The 23,046-nt window shown below is 31.0% G+C and overlaps 1 protein-coding gene across 1 annotated transcript in view; it reads right to left on the bottom strand.

The window, feature by feature from the left end:
- Positions 1-23,046, bottom strand: part of FMN2 (formin 2) — a 460,904-nt gene that overhangs the window by 102,667 nt on the left and 335,191 nt on the right. Inside the window, exon 15 of the mRNA XM_074262500.1 lies at positions 13,594-13,686. Within this exon, the coding sequence (XP_074118601.1) occupies positions 13,594-13,686 (93 nt within the window). The remainder of the gene's footprint in view (positions 1-13,593; positions 13,687-23,046) is intronic.

Below are 23,046 nucleotides of genomic sequence, written 5' to 3'. Positions count from 1 at the left end.
GTCTTATCTACCCTTTGATGCAGCTAAAACTGATTTGCAAAACTTTGCACAAAATAGTCCATCTACCATCACAGTGACATAATTCTGACTCTTTCATAGAATTCCCTGCCCTCTTACACTAAAATTATTTTAAGAAGATTATGCTAAAATGCAGGAGGCCTTTCCCATTGTCACAGATTCTAGTGCTCTCATCTCTGATATTACTGCCTAACCTATTTATATATATTTAATATATCCATCTTTTACATATAGTCTATCCCATTAAAATGTACTCTCATTGAGGAAAGGAAATATTTTTATCTTTCTTTTTATTACTAGTCCTCAGCATAGTGAGTATTACTAGCAAGCTCCTAAATGCTTTTGATTATGTTAAATAACATTATTATACTTGCAGATACATTTAATTAAATTTGTTCTTATTAATTTCCCTAAGAAAAACAATTAATTCATAATAATGGTGGGTAAAACAACCTTAATTATCAAAAGCCAGAATCATAGGACATATTAAAAGCAATACACTTATCTATTGATTATAAAACATATTAAATTGTAGTAACAGCATATTTCCAATGAAATTTTTTGGCAAACTGAATTGTCAAATTACCATTATTATTATTTATAAATAAATGTTTATTCCTATAGTGTTTTAAATATTTCAGGTCAAACACTACTCTTGAAATATTTTTTGGTCAATTTTTAAAATATTTTTTTCATATTTCATAAAGATAAACTCTAATTTCATGTAATTATTATGAATTTGAAATCACTAGAGCCTGAATTTAATAATGTTTACCATGCCATTTCATGCTGCTTATTGTTTGGTCATGTCTGAATCCACATGAATCTATAGATGTTTACAGATTTTCTTGGCAAAGATACTGATACTTCTCCAGTGTGTCTCCATTTCACAGATGAAGAACTGAGGCAAATGGAATAAAGTGACTTGCCCAGAGTCACATAGCTTCATATGAAGCCATATATTTGAACTCAGAACTTTCTTGTGATAATCCTGATACTCTACATATTTTACCACCTAGCACAGCATTCTAATAAACAAAATATGAGGCCAATAAAAATAATATAAATATAAATTAAAGTAGATATAAATATAAGATGAATTGGGCTTTGAGGATAATAATATCTTAAAGCAGGATTTCATCTCATCACTTCAAATAAATTTGTCTTACTTTAATGATAGTTATTAATTTTATATATATATTTGTATGTTATACATGTTTATATATATGTATATATCTAATTATAGTTCTGTTCCTATATAATTAAAGTGATGATAAAAAAAGGTTTTCTTTCTTAAAATGCATTTTTTATCTATAGACATAAGAAAAAAATGTGTAACAGGGCAGCTAGGTGGCGCAGTGGATAGAGCACCAGCCTTGAATTTAGGAGGACCAGAGTTCAGATGTGGTGTCAGACACTTAACACTTCTAGCTGTATGACCCTGGGCAAGTCAATTAACCAGCCAAAAAAAAAGAGCCATGAAAAAAGGTGTATCCTCAAGATCTAATCTGTATGATTTTATTGACATGCTTTTCCATGTGGGTAAAAAAAAATTAGTTTCCAATAAATTAGAAAAGAAAAATGGTTAACTTATACACCACTATTATTTTTATATCATAAAATCAGCAAAATATTCCAAAAGGAAAAACAAATGAAAATTTCTAAGAGACATTTATCATATGATCAAGTAAAACATTTTACATATAATTTCTACATTTTAAAGTTAAAAATTGGTTTCTATTTTCTATCTTGCAGTGATTCCAACTTGAGTAGTTATTAGTTTTTGTTTGTTTTCTATAGAAATATAGTAGAAAGATCTGTAACTGATTAGTTCAAAGTCCACTGATGCTTGGCTCTGAGGTTTAGAGTTTAAATGAAGCTAATATCAAAAATTCAATGCCTTTTGTAGTCCAAGTAGCTTCACCGTATTCTAAGATTCTAGACAACAACCCAGTCCTCATCATAAATATGAGCCCTTTAGTCACACAAGGATATGCCAGGTGTATAAATAAATCCTATTAAATTAAATTAAACATAAATTAAATACTATTACTTAGGGGGTATAACAAATTTCAAATATGTCACATTCATGGTCAGTCAATAGTATTACATTGACATTTATGAAGGACTTCACTGTTATTATGATGAGACTCTTAAAGGACTCCTTAGATTAGGCAAGTTTGAATTTAAACACTCATCAAACAACTCAGCACAGACAAAAAAAAATGCTTCTATGATCACTGTGACTTAAGATAACCTAAGAACTATTGCTATTTGAGAATGAATGGTCTTGAAAGGTCATTAAAATGGTAGGGAACTCACTTTCCATTACTATATGATTATAAGTTTCATTGCCTTTTCCCCATTTGGGTTATTTTCCCATCAAGAAAATATTTTTAAAAGAACAAATACTTGTTGAAAGAAAGCAAAATAGGAAAATAAAATGTTAATTTTTCAATCTGTAATTTTAAGCAAATTCACTTTCATCAGCTTAGTATTTTTTTTTCAGTTTCTATTCTATTTTTCCCCCCAGTGGGATGAAAACCTTCCTTTTTCTTTTTAGTTCATCATGGATAATTTGTGGAAATTATGACCAATGTTAAATTTCAAGACTGTTTTCAATATATTTACAATCTGTTATCAATGGATTTGTAATAAAATATGTTGAGTTAATTAGATGATGGAAGAAATATAAAAGATGCCAGTTACTTAACTGCCAGTGAAATTCATTAGACTAACACTTGCAGCACATATTTCACTTTTCTAAGACATCAAACAAGGCTAGCAGCCTTCCAATCATGCTGTAATAAAAATAACAGAATATTGAACCAGAGAAGGGAAATGTTAAGAATAGGCAGGCTCAAAAAGCTTGGGTTCTTAATAAAGTTGGTTTGTCTTTAAGTTATCATCTTCAAACCTCTTGAAGATCTTTCCTAATCATCTCTTTTAACAATGTCTACTCGGAAACCTTGACTATTGTCCTCATCTTTAATTCCATAATCTCATTCATCTCCATATCTTTTGAACTGTATTCCCATTGTAAAGGTTTCACTGTGACAAGACTGGAAAATCCTCCTTTTTATAATTCACGATATTGGTTTTGCTGCTTTTCTAGAAAATATATCTTAATGAAGTTGGGGCTTTTGGTTGGAGCAGACAGGAGGGGGAAGGGAGAGAGCAGAAACGCCAAGATATTTAACTCAAGGTATTAAGGTAATAAAATGCCAAGAACTTTTTTATGGTATGAAAAAGTATGACACAGGGAGAAAAGAACTGTATTTGGAATTTGATAGTCTAGATTTGAAATCCATTATGTGATCACAGGCAAGAGATGTTTTTTCTTTCTGAGCTGAAAATATTCTTTGGCTATAATTCCCCAATTGATAAATGGTCAAAGGACCATTTTCATACAATTTTCATATAATTTTCATATAATGGTCAAAGGACCATTTTCATACAATTTTCAGATGAAAAAATTAAAACTATTTGTAGTCATATGAAAAGGTTCTCCAAATCACTATTCATCAGACAAATGCAAATTAAGACAACTCTGAGATACTACTACATACCTCTCAGATTGGCTAAGATGACAGGAAAAGATAATGACAAATGTTGGAGAGGATGTGGAAAAACTGGGACACTGATACATTGTTGGTGGAACTATGAATGGATCCAACCATTCTAGAGAGCAATTTGGAACTATGCTCAAAAAGTTATCAAATTGTGCATATCCTTTGATCTAGCAGTATTTCTACTGGATTTATACCTCAAAGATATTTTAAAGGAAGGAAAGGGACCCACATGTGCAAGAATATTTGTGGCAGCCCTTTTTGTAGTGGCAAGAAACTGGAAACTGAATGAATGCCCATCAATTGGAGAATGGCTGAGTAAATTATGGTATATGCATGTTATGGAATATTATTGTTCTATAAGAAATGACCAGCAAGATGATTTCAATGAGGCCTGAGAGACTTACATGAACTGATGCTAAATGAAATGAACAGAAACATAAGATTATTATACATGGCAACAACAAGACTATATGATGATCAATTCTGATGGATGTGGTTCTCTTCAACCATGATTGTTCAGTGATGAAGAGAGCTGTCTACACCCAGAGAGAGGATTGTGGGAGCTGAGTGTGAACCACAACATAAGATTCTCACTTTTTCTGTTAATGTTTGCTTGCATTTTGTTTTCTTTCCTAGTTTTTTTTTTTGTTTTTTACCTTCTTGACCCTATTTTTCTTGTATCGCAAGATTACTGTATAAATATGTGTACATATATTGGATTTAACATATATTTTAACATATTTCACATGTATTAGACTATCTGCCATCTAGGGGAGGGAGTGGGGAGAAGAAGAGGATTTTTCAAGGGTCAATCTTGAAAAATTACCTATGCATATGTTTAATTAATAAAAAGCTTTAATATAAAGATTATTTGGCTATAGTCTTGTAAACAGTGTTTCAGTGAAATAAGAATAATACTAATTGTACTACCCATCTCAACCAGTTGTTGGAAGGAAAATATTTATGAATTCTAATGTGGTATATAAATGCAATGCTATTATTTTTATTCTAACACACTGTCATTCAAGCTGGGGCATTTTCTGAAAGATGGCCCTTTGACTTTGATACAGAATACAATGTAATTGGAGGAAGACACAGTATTGCTTGGCTGAGAGAAATAATAAAAATGGTTACCTACACGAGGGAGAAGTTTTCTTCAAAATTATTAAATGAGTTTCAAAGAGACAGGAAACCACAACATTTTAGAATGTATATGGTTTCAGGGGGATTTCTAGTTCTCTACTGAAATTTCCACATTTGTCTTCCTTTAAAAGTTTTCCTAGAACCCAGGGAAATCCTTTGTTCTCAAACAGGTAAACAGCTTCTTTAATAGAAGAGCCAATCAGATTCTAGTCTCCCTTTATTTATGTAGCACATGAAGTACAATCTCTCAGTTATTCCAAGTTATCTTAGGTTTAGACAAAAGTGGGGTTATAATTCTATTTAATAATGTTAACCTCTATCACAACAAATATATGATGCTAAATATATTAATGATTTCTCCTTTACATATTTTGTTTGGTGTCTTTTCTATTTGACTGTGAGTTTTTGTTTTGTTTTGTTTTGTTTTGTTTTTGGTTGTTTGTTTTTTCTGAGGCTGAGGTTAAGTGACTTTCCCAGGCTCACACAGCTAGGAAGTATTAAGTGGCTGAGACCACATTTGAACTTGGGTCCTCCTGAATTCAAGGCTGATGCTCTATCCACTGCATCACCTAGCTGCCCCCTTGACTGTGAGTTTTTTAAGGACAGAAACTGTCTTTTGTCTTTCTTTGAAACCCAGTGCTTAGTACAGTACCTAGGATATTGTAGTTGATTAATAAGTGCTTATTGACTACATAGTGATATAGAAGACATTTTTATAATCTGTGGCAATCTTATGGGGAAAAAATAAACATATACATATAGGCCCCGTAGTGTTAGACTATATAAAAGTGTAAAATGAATCTTTAGAAAATTATATGTACTCTGTTTTTCCCATTTTAAGTTTGATTTTTAAATGGTCATTTATATTTGCTGGAAAACTTTCAATGTATATGATATAGGAAAGTGTTGAAAGATTTTTAGACTAGTTTTGTTTTATGTAGCAGAAAATGCAAAAATCAAGGAAACACAAATAAGGTAAATTAAGGAAAGATTTATATGAATTTAATAGATCAAATAATTTATGAAAACACTTTGAAGGGATATTTTGTAGTATACTGCTTGCCAACTAAGTATAACATCACAAAAATCTCTATACCTAGCAAAAACATTAAATTTATTTATAAGGAAATGTCCTGGGAGGGGGAGCAGTTAGGTGGTATAGTGGATAGAGTACCAGCCCTAAAGTTAGGAGGATCTGGATTCAAATCTGAAATATCCTGGGCTACAGGTTATAAAGACATTGAAGAAATTAAGAAATTAGGGAAACTGAGTGGAAATTCAAAGAAGGCAAGAGAATATAAGAGTAGTAAGGGTAAGTATACCTTTGTTTCTGTTAGAGAGAAAAGGAAGATACCATGAAAATACAAAGGAAATTAGTTTCATGATCATATTAATAGCAAAATTTACCAATTTTAATTATTCCCTATTTGGGGGACTTTATTCTATCTGGAATTATATACTTGGAATGAATATTTCAAAGTTAGTTATTGTACAATCAAATTAAGTGAATTTAACTATCAGCAGAGATATATGTATAGATGAATATACCTAGAAAAAAAAGTAATATCAGAGAATGATAGTGAAATAGTATTGGTCTACTTGCCATTCCATTCAGGGAGACACATTCCCAGAATGAGCATGAAACTTTCAAGTTTCAAATTTCATTTTACTGTGTGACAGGTTTTATACCTATTCACATCTTGCTCAGCCTACTGAAATTGTAAAATTAATATTATCCTTAATTTATTGATGTGGGTTACCATATCATTGGCATCCAACATATTGGCGATCTACATCATTCTAACCTGAGGCTTTTCACCTTCGATACCTGATTTAAAATGGGATAGGGTAGGATGGTAGAGGTGTAATTTTTGCTTTGGTGATTTTCACCTTACTGATTGACTTCAGAACATGCCCACATGAAATTATTCCACAGTTCATGATACCTTCCTTTGTAGTGAAAATAGAATCAACCTTCCATTCACTTTCCCTATAGACCATTGAACCAGGCCTTTAGCTTCAGAACTAAACATTCCCATTATAATGGCTGCATCATGGTGGGTGGTGGTTGTGTGTTTTGACCTGTGGTTTATGGGATCACAGGACCTAAGGGTGGACAATTTAGAGCAAATAGGGGGCCCTTTGCTGAAACCAGATGGCAAATGAACTCCTGAACTTTCCTAGAGGGCAGCCATTTTTTTCCTTTTAAGTGTCAAAAAACTAGATTACCTTTTAGTTCCAGCTCAGCTAAATAAAACTGCTGGCTAGATAAATTCAATCAATTGCTAAGCATGCAAGAGGTTAAAAAATATGAAAAACAGTTCCACTTCAACAGCTTGACATTCATTAATGTCTCCTCTAAAAGCACTCAAAAATCCTCCCCAGACTTTTGCCAGCACAACTCTTTTGTAGTTGTTGTTGTCCTACTATGTTACTATTTTGACCCAGTGATTACTATCTGTAGTTGCTGCCTGGCTCCAAACCCTGTTGTAATTTGAAGTATTTCAGTTGAACTAGTTCCAAAGGATTATGAGTAAGCAGAGGCACGAAAAGGGCCGCCCTTTCTGATCTTGTGCTCTCATGAGGGAATACCACATCTTCCCAGGTAATTGGAGACAGAGTTGCATTTGAGTAATCTCAGATGGAAAGCAACTTAGAATCCTTTCATCTGTTTGTCTAGGCTTTAAATCTTTTTGCTGTTTTCCCTTTTATTTAAAGTGTTAACTAGTATTTGTTTATAATTAGCTATGAATGTGCATTTCAGTTTCTTTTAAGTATAGCCAGTTGTTATTTTTTTTTAAACTATGTGCCTTGTCTCTGAGTCATTTAAAACTGTTTTTTGATTGAAGCTATATTACTTTTGTTTCTATTGTTTCTAGGCATTGTTTCTATTTTCACTAAAGTAAAGCTCAAACAAATGTATATGAATTATAATAATATTGTGGAATATGCATAGGATTACCTTTTACTTTCCTCCTTTCTGATTAACAGGAGAAAGCTATATTCAAATGCCTGGCCTTTCTGTTGTCTCCCAGTTTCTCATAGCAATGAAACAAATGCTATAGAATGCTTTTTGGGAAAAAATAAGAGGGAAAAGAATATCTACAAGTTATGAAATTACAACAGAGACTTTGTAATATTTCACAGGCATCTTGCAGTTAGGAGTAAGAACTATTTCTATATTGTGTGGGGAAATATATAATACATTTAGATCTGCTCTTAAGTACATAAGCCTATAGGTATATGCACTGACTTCATATAAAAATTGAAATAATAAAATAACGATATTCATTGACAACTCATATAAATTCAATAGTGTAAGATACATAACTTTTGACCAAACCAAAAATAGAGTGCTTCTATGAATCTTATCACCACATATCCATAAGATAACTAATTGGTTTGTTTTCTTTGTACTTTCTGTTATTCACTTAGAAGCACTCTATTTTTGGTTTGGCCTCAGAAAATGGCTCATCCCTTCTAAATGTTTATTACAAGTCACTTGCCTCAGCTGCCAGGAATAACTTAAATGCACGGCTTCGTTTTCTACCCATTTCTGCAGTCATCATGATGGAGTATTGTTGTTCAGTGGTTTTAGTTGTGTCTTACTCTACATGAGTGCATTTGGAGTTTTATTGACAAAGACACTGGAGAGGTTTGCTATTTCCTTCTCCAGTTCATTCATTTTGCAGATGAGGAACTGAGGCAAATAGGGTTAAGTGACTGACCTAAAGTCATATAGCTAATAAATTCTTGAGGTTATATTTGAACTCATAAAGATGAGTCTTCTTGATTTCAAGCCCAGTGCTCTTGCTACTGCACCATCTATTTGCTCCTTGCAGAATATCAGAAGACTATAAATCAGAGCCCATTTTCCTCAATTTAATGGGCTTCTTTTCTCTTTACACACTACATCTTCTTTTTACCAATTATTTATTCCAGATCCAATTATCATAATGATTATTTAGATAGGACTCCTTCCTCTAAACTTATAATAGATATACGTCAAAGCAACCTAAATTTTTTAGCTGTGTGGCATACATCAAATCTTTAAATTTCAGTCCTTCAAAATTAATTAAAATATAATATCCAAATGTATAATATTAAAGTAGGAATTTGTAAAACTATAAATTCCTCTTTGACATTTTTTCACACTTCACACTAATAGAATGAACTATAACAATAAATCTATAAAATTTAATCTACAGGACTGTCAACATCAAAATATTTCAATCCCTTAATATCATCCTAATTATAAGAAAAACCTCTCTTGAATCATCTTGGAAGATAGTTGGAATGCCATCCAATCTTTTTCTCTCCTATAAATGACTTAAAATATATTTCTTTGCTTTAACTGGTATGGGTTTTAGAACCTTAAAACAAAACAAAAAACAAAACAGAAACCCTTCAAAGAAACCAACATTTTTTCCCCCATTAGATGGCGTATGTCACAATTTTTTCTGAATAAAAACATTAGCTAAAATTCCAATCTCAGAATTCTAAAATGGCAGAAAAAATTCCCTGAAAATATAATTTTGATCACAAAATAGATTTTAGATGGTCTGTTTTTAAGGTTTGCAACCTTTATGAAGCGGCAATTTTCTTTTTATTTGAGCATAAAGTAGAAATCATTATAATTATCTATGAATGGGCTAGCGAGATAGCTAGTGTTAGCTATCATACACACACACACACACACACACACACACACACACACATATATATATATATAAATATATATATATATATATGTGCATATATTTTGTGTGTGTCTGTGTGTATACACACAGACACATAGACACACACACACAAGTATAATGGGTAGGATTCCAGAATACTTCAGACTGTTTTTGGTACAATTGATCTGGAGATAAAAAGTAGAAATGGACAGAGGAAGAAGACAACCTGACAACCTTTTTTTTTTTCTCCTTTCATACATTCTTTACCTATAGTCATGATCTCCATATCATAAAACTCACTTCATTCGGTTTAACAAGCATTTTAGTTCTTATTGCTATATTCTTAACACTAATTGATCACTTTTTCTGACTGTAACAAAAAGTGAATAAACCATGGGTTTATGGTAAGACTTTATCAAGGAAAAAAATTGCCATTTGTTGAATTTTCAGATTCAACAAAGTTCTGTTTTTACTTGATAAATTGGCTCCTTCCTATTTTTAAGCACAAAATTAAATGGCTTTTAAAAATTGTAATAGGAATGCAAGGAAATTCAAATGTTTAAGAAAAGAAATAGATCCAGTGAATGATTGAGGGAGATTAAGGGTACTCCTCTCACTTATGTCATTTACTTTGATGGCAGTCAGCTGTTAACTTTCTCTTTGAAAAAGTCCACTAAATTTTGCTCAAATGTTATATCAACAAAAATATAGAAATCTGACCACTGCAAAGTAAGAGAGTTAATATCCCATATATCATGTCTTCTACTTTCTCCTCTTTCAAGTCACACCATCTCATCCTCAGGAAGTAATCTGTGTCCATTCCAAATTTTTTTGCATTGTATAGATAGAAAGTTTAGCTATTAGAAATTCATGAATGAAAACAACAGTTATTCCAAAATTTTTTATTCAGTTTTAACTGCAAGCAACTGAAAAGTAAATTTCTGGGTTGAATTAGTTCTCATAATGTAGGCATGAATGTGTGTGTGTGTGTGTGTGTGTGTGTGTGTGTGAAAGTTAGATTGTATTCCCAGAAGGGTTTCTTCATTTATCAGTACTAAACTGTATCAGTTAGTTCTGACCAGATAATCTGAACTGGGAACCACTTCTTTCCTATGAAATAAGGGTTTTTGTGACATCCATTTTCCTTGATATTTGATATCTGAAAGCTGTTTGCAAGCATTATGATTCTAAAAGGGGAAAAAGACACTATAGTCCAGGTTGCTTACTATGGATACCAGACCAAACTAAATAAAGCAAATAACCTTAGAATATAGCCTGCCTTGCATTTTGAATTTCTTTCACAGGCTAATTGTACACTATTTCAAAGTCCGATTGTTTTTGTACAGCAAAACAACTGTTTGAAGATGTATACATATATTGTATTTAATTTATACTTTAACATATATTGGTCAACCTCCATCTTGGGGGGGAAAGGAGAGGAAAAATTAGAACAAAAGGTTTGGCAATTGTCAATGTTGTAAAATTACCCATGCATATATCTGGTAAATAAAAACTATTAAAAAAAGAAGAAGAAGGAGAAGGAGAAGGAGAAGGAGAAGGAGAAGGAAAAGGAGAAGGAGAAGGAGAAGGAAGGCTGCTTGTCCAGAGAGGTGTTAAAAAGTGGTTCAGTCCATTGAGCTGCTTCACCACAACTAAATGGTAAAATTAATATATGTATACATATATATATACATATATATATATTCTTTTTCTGAAATGATATGTTTCTGTAATAATCAAAACAGGGTATATCTTATGCTTATTTTTTCAAAATAAAAACAATATCAAACCTTATATCCCTGTCAAAGGGGCATTACTTACAGTGCTCTCTAAGTATTTTTGATAGAAAATATTCATTTCTTTTAGAAGTGAATATTTTGGGGATCTTTGGCATAGTTAATATCCCACTGCTTTCACCATCACTTCATCCTCAAGTATAGTATTACCAATACCAAAGACTGTATATTTTAAAAAGTCTTGAGATTTCAACACTCTTTTAATTATAACCTTGTGTTTATAGACTTATTCTCCCCCCCCCCCGGCCTTGCTTTTATTTTTCTAGTTCAGCTACAAATTTCCATGTTTGGTTTCAGTATGAAATTACTTTTGGGAGAGAGAAGAGAACATGGATGACAAATGGGAGAGAGTAAAACAACTGAAACATCCCATTAACTATTTTAAATTCTGAAACCATAAGAGGACAGAAGGAAAATAGAAGACTGCTTCTATTTCATGGATGGGAGAACTATTATTTTTTTCCTCAATAGTTTAAAAAGTAAAAAACATAACTTTTTTTTCTTTCAAAACTATATTGTATGATCCAAAATTGCAATCCCTGCCAATACAAGATAACCAATATTCCATTCTTTTCCTAGTAATCTCCCTAACAATAACAAAGCACATGACAGTTTCATTGGAAGTTCTGTGAAAATAAAAATATATTGTGTAATATATGAATGCATACATTCATTCATGAATGCCTAAAAATATTTGTATATACATATATACATATGTGTATAAATTCTAAAATAATAGCATTTAAAAATGATTAGCATAGCTCCTTCTCTAACTCTTTGTCCTGTATGCATTGAGGGGCCAATGATAAATGGAAAAGGAAAGGATGTTTGTGATGCAATAATGGTGGTAGATGACATGGAATCCCATCTCAAAGTGGGAGCTCCTTTAATAGTTACCTCTATTTCACTTTTCCTATTAGCCCTGATTCTCTTTCTTGCTCTCATTCTTACTCCCTCTTTTTCTTCTTTTTATCTTTACAAAATCTATACCTTTAAAAGATATAGAGAAAAATTAAGACAAAACCGAACAACCATTTGAAAAATAAGAATGCTTGTTTTCTCTTAAATCAGTTAGCTTGATTAATGATTTCATGTTCTGATACCCAAAAATGCAATACAAATTGAAATGAAGAAAGGGCATGACCCATCAAAAATACCACTGGATGGACAAATAAAGTCATTCTCATGTCCCACAATGATATTTATAGGTTATGCAGGACACTAGTACTTATATGAGAAACTTGTGATTTGGGGCAAACTAGAATTTTAAGAAATTGTGATTAAGTTTTCAAACTCTACACTGTTTGAAGGCAGAAACAGTTTTGGTTTGTATTGTCTTGTTTTTGTCTTAATATCCCCAGCACCTAGTATGGTGTTTTATATGTAACAGGTACTTAATAAGTGCTTGTTATAATTAAATGACAGTATGTATTTTAAAATTATATTCACAATGACACATAAAACTGAATTCATTTTGATAGTTTTCATTAAATATAGTCTTTTATCCTAGAAAGAGGGAAAACTGCATCTTAGTTAAATTTTAGTTGCTAAGTCATTGTATAACATCATCAATAACCTTGGTAAAATATAACTGTGAATGAAGTCATTCAATATCATTCTGCAATTTGCGCTCATTTAGAAAATATTCCTGAAGCACCATAAATGTTCCCAGAAGATGAAAGGATGATTCTCTGTGGAGTAGCATTCTAGTAGCTGAATTGTATCAAGTAATGGATACTTCCATTAAATCATAAATTTCAAACCATAGGATTTCTCAACATAAAATTACTTTCTTGGAGACAAGGACAACAAACTAAGCTTTGAACATCTCTTTTATATCTCTGAGTTAGAATTCACTCCATGCTTAATTTAGTGGAATATAGGAAGAATAAATTGATAACATAATTTTTTTAGTTCCCTAGGAAAAGTATTAAATAAATGATGTTATTAATACTTTATTGAAACAAAATATGAAAACAAAATATTGAAAAAATATTCAATGATGGAAAATATTTTACATGTTCTTTTAGTACAGTGTTCTGACAATATCAAATCAATCATTGGATACAGGTCAGAAATTTAGCTAAAATTTTTGAAGAAAAACTGAGTTCTTTAAGATGTATAAAATGATTTTATAATGTATTTGTAATGTATAAGTAAATCCATAAAAGCCAGTGACATTATCTTTTCTGTTTTTTAAAGATAAGGATCATACAAAAAGATATACCACTAGCAAATTATTTTTCTCAGATTTTTTTCCTGTGACTCATGATTAAATTTAATGTTTAGGCCAAAATGTTCTCTTTATCAATATCTATAAACAGATTTTTTCCTACCTTTTTGTTAACAGCAAACGAGAAAGTAAAATAATTTCTCATTGTTTACCTTGAAAAATGAAGTGCTCCATACTTTCTTTGAAAGGTTGGATGTGCTCCTCTAAGGACATCTGATAAACTTTTCCTGCTTCAGTTTCACAGGCTGAAAGTAACATAAGAATTGTAGAATGATTAATAAATGAAGTAAAATATTTTCAAAAACTTATTATCTAATGTTATATCTAATGTTATCTGGCTTTAGTTTTATTTTTTACTCATTTTGCTGAATCATTTTAATAGGGAAAAACAATTTGAGTGGAGTCATATGCAAGGATTCATTTAGTGGGATATTCACATTGTCTCAAAAGCAGTAAAGTGTGTGTATGTGTGTGTGTGTGTGTGTGTGTGTGTGTGTGTGTGTGTGTGTGTGTGTGTGTGTGTGTACAGAAAGAAAAGGTAAATGTATTTTCACTCATTCGGGGGGAAAAAACAATTGTTGATTCTTTCTCCATTAAAAAAATGATCTAATCCAAAAATTTCTAAGCAGAATCTAGTATGAAAAAGAATTTTATATAATTTTATAATTCCTATGTTGAGGAAAATAAAAATTACCACTGAAAAAAGCTCTGAATTAAGATTTGCTATTTTCATGATAGTATAAAAGCAAAAAACTCAAAATCACATGTACCTTGATAGCCAATAGCTCAAATCAATGAATAACTTATATAGTATTTTATTAAGCAAAACTTTTGAAGTAAAGATACTAATCATCCCAGAGACTTAAGTACCTTAGATATCTAAGTCTCTCACAGAAATTTCAAGGCAAAAGGACTTCCACTAGGTGATGTAATTTTCTTTCTAATTTAACAAAGGAATTTAGAAGGTAGAAGGGAAAAAAGGTTTTGTATTAATATAACATTCTCCATAATATAGAAAAGGAGCATTGTAGTATAGTCTGAATTGAGGCAATCATAACTACAATTCTGATGCCTCATTTGTTTGGAAAATGATAACTGACATAGTTTGACCTACAAACAAGAATCAGATATAGAATAGCAACTAATTTTAAGACCAAACATTGTTTGTATTGGCTTTCTATTGCATATTATAAAGTGAATAGAATAAGAGTTTATCTTGAAGCCCAGAATGTTTAGTTTTGAGAAATGAAAGCTTAGTTGGGGTATGAGAAGGAGGATATGATCATGTTCTTCAAATATTTGAAGGATTTTCAAGTGAAATTTTATTTTTGTTCTGTTAAAGAACCCTACCAAGTGTGGAAGTTACAAGGCAGAGTTTGACTGATTATAAGGCTGATTTTTCCAGCCAATAAATCAAATCTAATTGCCAATTTGATAATCTCTTCATCAATGGAAATAGTCCAATGAGCTTGAGTGAATAATTGTCAGATATTGTGAAAATGGATCATATTCCTAGAAGGATGAAAGTGATTAGGTGACATTTAGTTACAAGGAACACTCATCCCCCCCCCAAAGAGATCAAAATCATATAAAAACAGTTTGGGGTACATATCATTCCTGTTGTCTTGCCTATACCTTGAATTTTGCTGAAGATCTTTTCAATGATAATATTTTAGTATTTTAAGTACAGTAATTAATTATTTGATCCATTCATGCAAAAACTGCTAAATATAAAGTGTAGAATATTAAATGTATAAGAACAACATGTCCTTTCCTTTTAACATGCAGAGCAAACAGTCGGGTTTGAGTATTCAACAGTTTGTGCCTAGAATATTACAATATTATTATTTTGAAAATTTTATAGTTTTTATTTTTATTTTTTGAATTTTTGTTTTCCTAATTATACATAAAAGCAATTTTAACAATCTTTTTTTCAAAATTTTCACTTGCTTCCATTTTTCTCCCTTTTTCTCCTATCTTACTTTCTCCTGTCTCCTTTCTTACTTCAAAGGGCAAGAAATTTGATACAGATTGTACATGTGTAGCCATGCAAAATAATTTCCAAATTAGTCATGTTGCTAAGAAAAAAAACAGATAAAAACAAACAAACAAAAAATAAAGTTTAAAAAGTATGCTTTTTTTGCCTTCTCAGACTCCATCAGTTTTCTCTCTGGAAATGGATAGCAGTTTTTATCATAAGGCTCTAAGGATTATCGTGGATCATTGTATTTCTGAGAATAGGTAAGTCATTCATGATAATTATGCCATGTTGCTGTTAATATGTACAATTTTTTCCTGGTTGGTTATTTTCACTTAAATTTGCAACAGTTAGTATAGATATTCTCATGTTTTTTCTGAATACAAACCTCTCATAATTTCTTATAGCATAGTAAAATTCCATATACCACAACTGCCTTAGTCAGTCTCCAATTAATGGATATCCTCTTACTTCCCAATTCTTTGTCACCACAAAAAGTTATCAATATTTTTAGTTGTTGTTAATATTTTTGTACATAAAAATCTTTTTAGGATACAGATCTAATACTGATATTGCCAGGTCAAAGGGTATGCACAATTTTATAGCCTTTTGTGTTTTTCTCTCCAATGCTCTCCAGAATGTTCACAGTATCATAAAACAGTATATAAGTGTCCTAATTTTTCCATATCTCATTCAACATTTTTCATTTTCCTTTTCTACAATATTAGGCAACCTGATATGTATCAATGGTATCACAGAGTTGTTTTAATTTGAACTTCTCTAATCAAAAGTGACTTGTACATTTTTATATAACACAGAAAACATTGATGTATTCTTCTGAAAAATGCCTGTTCATATCCTTTATCAACTAGGGAATGAGATATTATTGTAAATTAGACTCAGCTCTCTACTTTTGAAAAATGAGGTCTTTATTAGAGGCAATTGCTGTAATTCACCCTTATCCCTAGTTTTTTTGCTTTCCCTCTAATCTTGTTACATTAATTTTGTTTATGTAAAACTTTTTTTTTAGTTTAATATAATCCATAGATCTGACAGGTAAAATATTCCATGCTGCCCTAATTTGCTTATGATATTACCCTTTTTTTGTCTAAATCATGTGTCCATTTTGACTTTATCTTGGTATATGGTATGAAATGCATACTTAGTTTCTGTTAAAATGTTTTCCTCTTTTCCCAGTAATTTTTTTCAAATAGTAAGTTCTTGTCCTAAAAGCTTGGATTTTTAGGTTTACCAAACACAATTACTATTATTATGGTCATTTATTACTGTAAAATGTGTACCTAATAAATTCTACTGATCAACCAATCTATTTCTTAGCCAGAATCATATTGTTTTGAAGAATTATTGCTTTATAATACAGTTTGAGATATGGTACTACCAGGCCTCTCTCCTTTACATTTTTTTCATAGATTCCCTTGAAAAATATTCTTGATCTTTTGTTCTTCAAGATAAATTTTTTTTATTTTGACTCTAAAAGATAATTTTTTGGTAGCTTAATTGATATGGCACTAAATAAATAAATTAATTCAATAGAATTGGCATTTTTATCATACTGGTTTGGTCTACCCATGAGCAATAAATATTTCTCCAATTGTGCAATTATGGCTTTATATGCATGAAAAGTATATTATACATGTATTCATATAGTTCCTGGATTTCTTCTGGCATGTAGGCTCCCAAGTCATATTATCTTTTGAGGGGAGAGGCAATTGGAGTTAAGTGTCTGAGGCCAGACTTGATTCAGGTCCTCCTGACTGCAGGGCCACTGCTCTATTCACTGCATCATCTAGTTCCTACATTGTCTATAATTATGTTAAGTGGAATTTCTCTTTCTATGCCTAGCTGCTTTATTTTGTTGGTAAAATGTAGAAATTCTGTTTGTGGAAATCCACAATTTCTATCTTGAATTATTGCTGAAGTTGTTAATTATTTCAACTAGTTTTTTGATTGTTTCCCTAGGATTCTGAGTATACTATTATATCATCAACATGGAAAATTATTTTAGTACATATTAGATAAAAATGGTGATAATGAATACCTTTGCTTCAATCTTAATCTTACTGGGATCAAGCTTTTCCCCTTCACAGATAAAGCTTGATGATGGTTTTAGATACATGGTATTTATCATTTTAAGAAAACTATTCCCATGCTTTCTAGTGTTCTGAACAGGAACAAGTGTTGTATTTTGTCAATAGCTTTTTTTGCATCTATTAAAATAATGATATAGTTTTTTGTGGATTTTGTTGTTGGTATGATCAATTATATTGATAGTTTTTCTAATATTCCATCAATTCTACAATCCCACCTAGTCCTATAGTATAAAGTTTGTAATATGTTACTGTAAAATTCTTGTAGTTTCTGCTTTTACATAGTTTAAATTTTAACCTGTTTCTCCTTCTCTTCTCTTTCCCTAATATAAAGCCATTCCAAATAACAAATATATTTTAAAGAAGACAAAAGAAAGAAAAGAAAATAATCAGCAAAATAATCAATGCACTGAGGAAAAAAATGTGAAAACATAGATAATTCACAACCATGAAACTTCTACATCTGCAAAGAAATAGGACTGAGGGATCTTACATCTATTCCTTATAATTCACAACATTTTTTTTCTTATATTTTGTGGTGATTGCTCTTTCAATTTACATTGTTGTAGTGATTGTACATACTATTTCCTTGCCCCCAGTTACTTTAATCAGTATCAGTCTATGTAAATGTTCCTATGCTTCTCTATAATAAACATATTTGTAGCTTTTTTCAACACAGTAATACATTCATATACATACTTTTTTGTAACAATTCTTCAATCAATGAGGAACTATTTTCCCTTCAGTTCTTAGTTATCATAAAAGTACTTTTGTAAATATTTTGGTTTATTTGGGGACTTTCTTATTTCATGATCTTATTAGACATATATCTTAGACGTGAAATCACTAGGTGAAAAATATGACATTTCAATAATTCAAAATTGCTTTCCAAAATGGATTTTTATTAAAATTTTAATTTAAAAACATTTGCATAGATAATTTTCAACATTCACTCTTTCAAAACTTTGTGTTCCAATTCTATTTCTCTTTCTCCCCATCTCCTTTCCTAGATAGCAAGTAATCCAATATATGTTGAACATATGTGATTCTTCTATACTTATTTCCACAATTATGCTGCACAAGAAAAATTAGATAAAAATTTTAAAAAAGAGAATGAAAACAAAATTTAAGCAACAACAAAAAAGTGAAAATACTATGTTGTGATTCACACTTAGTCCCCACAGTCTGAGTGTAGATGCTCTTTTCAACATAAGACCACTGAAACTAGCCTGAATCACCTCACTGTTGAAAAGAGCCATGTCTGTCAGAATTAATCATTGTATAAATATGTTGTTGAGTGTATAATATTCTTCTACTTCTACTCACTTCATTTAGCATCACTTCTTGTAAGTTCCCTAGGTCTCTCTGAAATTATTCTGCTGATCATTTCTTATAAATCATAATGTGCAATTACATTAATGTACATAGCTTATTTAGCCATTACTTAGCCATTATCCAACCGATAAGCATCCACTCTCAGACTCTAGTTTCTTGCCACCACAAAAAAGGCTGCTACAAACATTTTTGCACACATATTTCCTTTTCCCTTTTTATGATCTCTTCGGGGATACAGGCCCTTAGGCTGGATCAAAGGGTATGCACAATTTAATAGCATTTTGGGTATGGTTCCATATTGCTCTCCAGGATGGTTGGGTCAGTTCACAATTCCACCAACAATGTATTCATGTCCCATTTCCCCATATCTCCTCCAACATTCATCATCATCTTTTCTTGTCATAGCCAGTCTGAGAGGTGTATAATAGTATCTCAAATTTGTCTTGATTTGCATTTCTCTGATCAATAATGAATTATAGCATTTTTCATGACTATAAATGGTTTTAATTTCTTCATCTGAAAATTGTTCATATTCTTTGACCACTTATCAATTGGAGAATGGCTTGAATTCTTATAAATTAGAGTCAATTATATTTTAGAAATGAGGACTTTAACAGAACTCTTGCATGTAAAATTTTTTCCTAGTTTATTGCTTCCCTTCTAAATTTGTCTGCACTGGTTTTGTTTGTGCAAAAACTTTCTTATTTAATATAATCAAAAATATACATTTTGCATTCCACATTGTACTCTATTTCTTCTTTGGCCATAAATTTTTCTTTTCCCACAGATCAGAGAGATAGACTATCCTTTTTTTCTTCTAATTTCCTTATAGTACCACTTTTTATGTTTAAATCATGAAGCCATTGCAAACTTTTTTTGGTATAAGGTGGTAATTTGTGAGTCAATGCCTAGTTTCTGTTATACTAATTTCCAAGAATATGGTTTAATATTCACAACATCCCATCCAGGCAAATGCATACATGTGCCTACCTTCAAACAGTATTTCCAAAAAGAAATATTCTTAAGTTTTTATTACATTTGACAATTATCATAAATCTCAAATCAGTAAAGAGAAGCTTATTTCTCAGAGAAAAAGATAGCTATGACTAGAATGTCTCAAGATGCTCCAAATTATTATTATTATTATTATTTTATTATTTTTATTATTATTATCATTTGCTTTTTACTGAGGCAATTGGGGTTAAGTGACTTGCCCAGGATCACACAGCTAGGAATTGTTTAGTGTCTGAGACCAGATTTGAACTCATATCCTCCTGACTTCAGGGATGATACTCTATCCACGGTGCCACTTAGCTGTCCTGCTTCAAATTGATTTAAGTTAATAGGATTAAACTTGTTTTGGGGACAAAATAGCAAAGTACATCAGGTTGTCATTCAAGCCACATTTTAACTGAAAAAGAAATTTAGGTAAAGAAAATATACTAAAAACCCTTTAGAAGAATTTTCCTAGCTTCCTAACTGTCATTTTCTAATAAGTACTTTGATGTCAGAGTGAAAAAAAAGTCAAATTGGCTAATTAGCTTTCAGTATAGAAATCACAAAGCAGATATTTCAGTGAGCTTTTATATAGATCTATGTTAAATGGTTTTTATTATCCCCAAGTCATATATTTTCACAGATATTCCTTTTAAACCTTTAAATTAGCATCCTTAAAAGTCAATCAATACTTATTTGTATCTTCAAGATCTCTAACTTGCATCAGTGCAGGCATTTAATTTACTGATGGATCCAAAGAAATGTTTGGAATAAGAATAAATCAAGTTCTCAAGTGCTTTAGAAAACTAAGAGAGTTAAAGACAAAGAAGAATCATACCTAAATTTTTCAAGTCTATACTTGTTTTCTCTGATGAAGGCCTCATTTTTTCTAATGTGTAAGGAAGAGTCTAATTTATAAAAATAAAGGCCTTTTCCAATGAAAAGTGATCACAAGATATGAATAATTTTCAAATAAACTAAACTATTTATAGCCATATTAAAAAACTTAATTCATTAATGATTGAATAAATGCATATTAAAACAATTTTGACAATGCTACCTCATATCTATTAGATTGACTAATGGGGCAGAAAAGGAAAATAACAAATGTTGGAGGAAATGTGGAAACAATGAGATATTAATGCATTGTTGGTGGAATTGTGAATGGATTCAACCATTCTTTAGAGCAATCTGGAACTATGCCCAAAGAGCTACATAATCATGTTTACCTTTTGACCCAGCAATATCACTATTAGGCATAAATACCAAAAGAGATTTTTAAAACAGGAAAAGATCTTTTACATACAAAAATATTTGTAGCACCTCTTTTCTCAGGACAAAGAATTGGAAAATTAAATTCAAAAATTTTACATCCCTTCCCAAGATCAAGATATATGAAAAGGAAGTTCGAATATAGGCTTCTCATTTTATACAATTCTATAAGACTTGCAAAGCATTCTCCACACATAAATTCTGTGTATTAAATTGTGGAAGTTCTTGAATTTAATTTTCCACCTCTTTTCTTTCAAGCAAATATATATTCATTAGGCAAAACATGTGAATCTTTATGTTATTTGTGACACACATACATATTGCAAAGTTATGTTTAAATATTTTTATTTTATGTAAAGTGTGTCATCTCTGCCAGGATTATAAACTGATTACATAGGAAGCATTTAAAAAATGCTTGTTGACTGATCTCTTGAAAGCAGAGGATTCTTTTTTTTTTGTACCTAGATTTTTATTTTTTTGTCTAAAATACAGAACTGGAATTTATTGACAGATCCTCTGACCAGAAATTCTATACATTCATATTAACTGACATCATTTTGGCTATAATTACCAAATCCCCATTAAGCCTTTGTTTTGATCTTAAACTTCCTTAAAAATTGGGGATAGACTCTATTTTTGTCCACCTGCATTTTTGATTTCCTTCACAGGCTAATTGTACACTATTTCAAAGTCTGATTCTTTTTGTACAGCAAAATTACTGTTTGGACATGTATACATATATTGTATTTAATTTATTTTACTTTAACATATTTAACATGTATTGGTCAACCTGCATTTGAGGGAGGAGGTGGGGAGAAGGAGGGGGAAAATTGGAATAAAAGGTTTGGCAATTGTCAATGCTGTAAAATTACCCATGCATATATCTGGTAAATAAAAAGCCATAAAAAAAGATGAGAAACCAAAAACCAAAAAAAAATTGGGGGTAGAGGAGAATCATAAATTCAGTAAATTGTTGCTAATTCAGAAGCCAAATCTTTCTACTAAATAGATTTTTAAAAATAAGGTAGATAAAATATTTTTGCCATTTTTCTTCTGTCTTACAATTTAAACAGATTATTATCGCCAGCTTTTTTTTTATTATTTCTTACTCCTGAATAGACACTAATCAATTAACAAGCATTTACTTTCTTTGCCTATAATCAGCATATGTTTGTTATTCATCCTTTATTTGGTAATGTCTTGACTTTCACATGAATTGGATTTTTTTTTTCTTTCTTCAGTTCATTTTTTTTATTATAGCTTTTTATTTACAAGATATATGCATGGGTAATTTTTCAGCATTGACAATTGCAAAACCTTTTGTTCCAATTTTTCCCCTTGTTCCCCCCACTCCCTACCCCAGATGGCAGATAGATGCATATATGTTAAATATGTTAAAGTATATGTTAAATATAATATATGTATACATATCCATACAGTTATTTTGCTGCACAAGAAGAATTGGACTTTGAAATATTGTACAATTAACCCGTGAAGGAAATCAAAAATGTAGGCAGACAAAATTAGAGGGATTAGAAATGCTACATAGTGGTTCACACCCATTTCCCAGAGTTCTTTCACTGGGTGCATCTGGCTCTATTCATTATTGAACAAATAAATGGAACTGATTTGTTGAAGTGAGCCACATCCATCAGAATTGATCATCACATAGTCTTGTTGTTGAAGTATATAATGATCTCCTGGTCCTGTTCATTTTACTCACCATCAGTTCATGTAAATCTTTCCAGGCCTTTCTGAAATCATCCTCGTGGTCATTTTTTATAGAACAATAATATGCCATAACATTCATATACAATTTATTCAGCCATTCTCCATTTGATGGGCATCCACTCAGTTTCCAGTTTCTGGCCACTACAAAGAGGGCTGCCACAAACATTTTTACACATACAGGTCCT

This window comes from Sminthopsis crassicaudata, chromosome 4 (assembly GCF_048593235.1).
Source record: "Sminthopsis crassicaudata isolate SCR6 chromosome 4, ASM4859323v1, whole genome shotgun sequence".
NCBI classification, from domain to species: Eukaryota; Metazoa; Chordata; class Mammalia; order Dasyuromorphia; family Dasyuridae; genus Sminthopsis; species Sminthopsis crassicaudata.
This window is presented reverse-complemented; position numbering and strand designations above follow the sequence as displayed.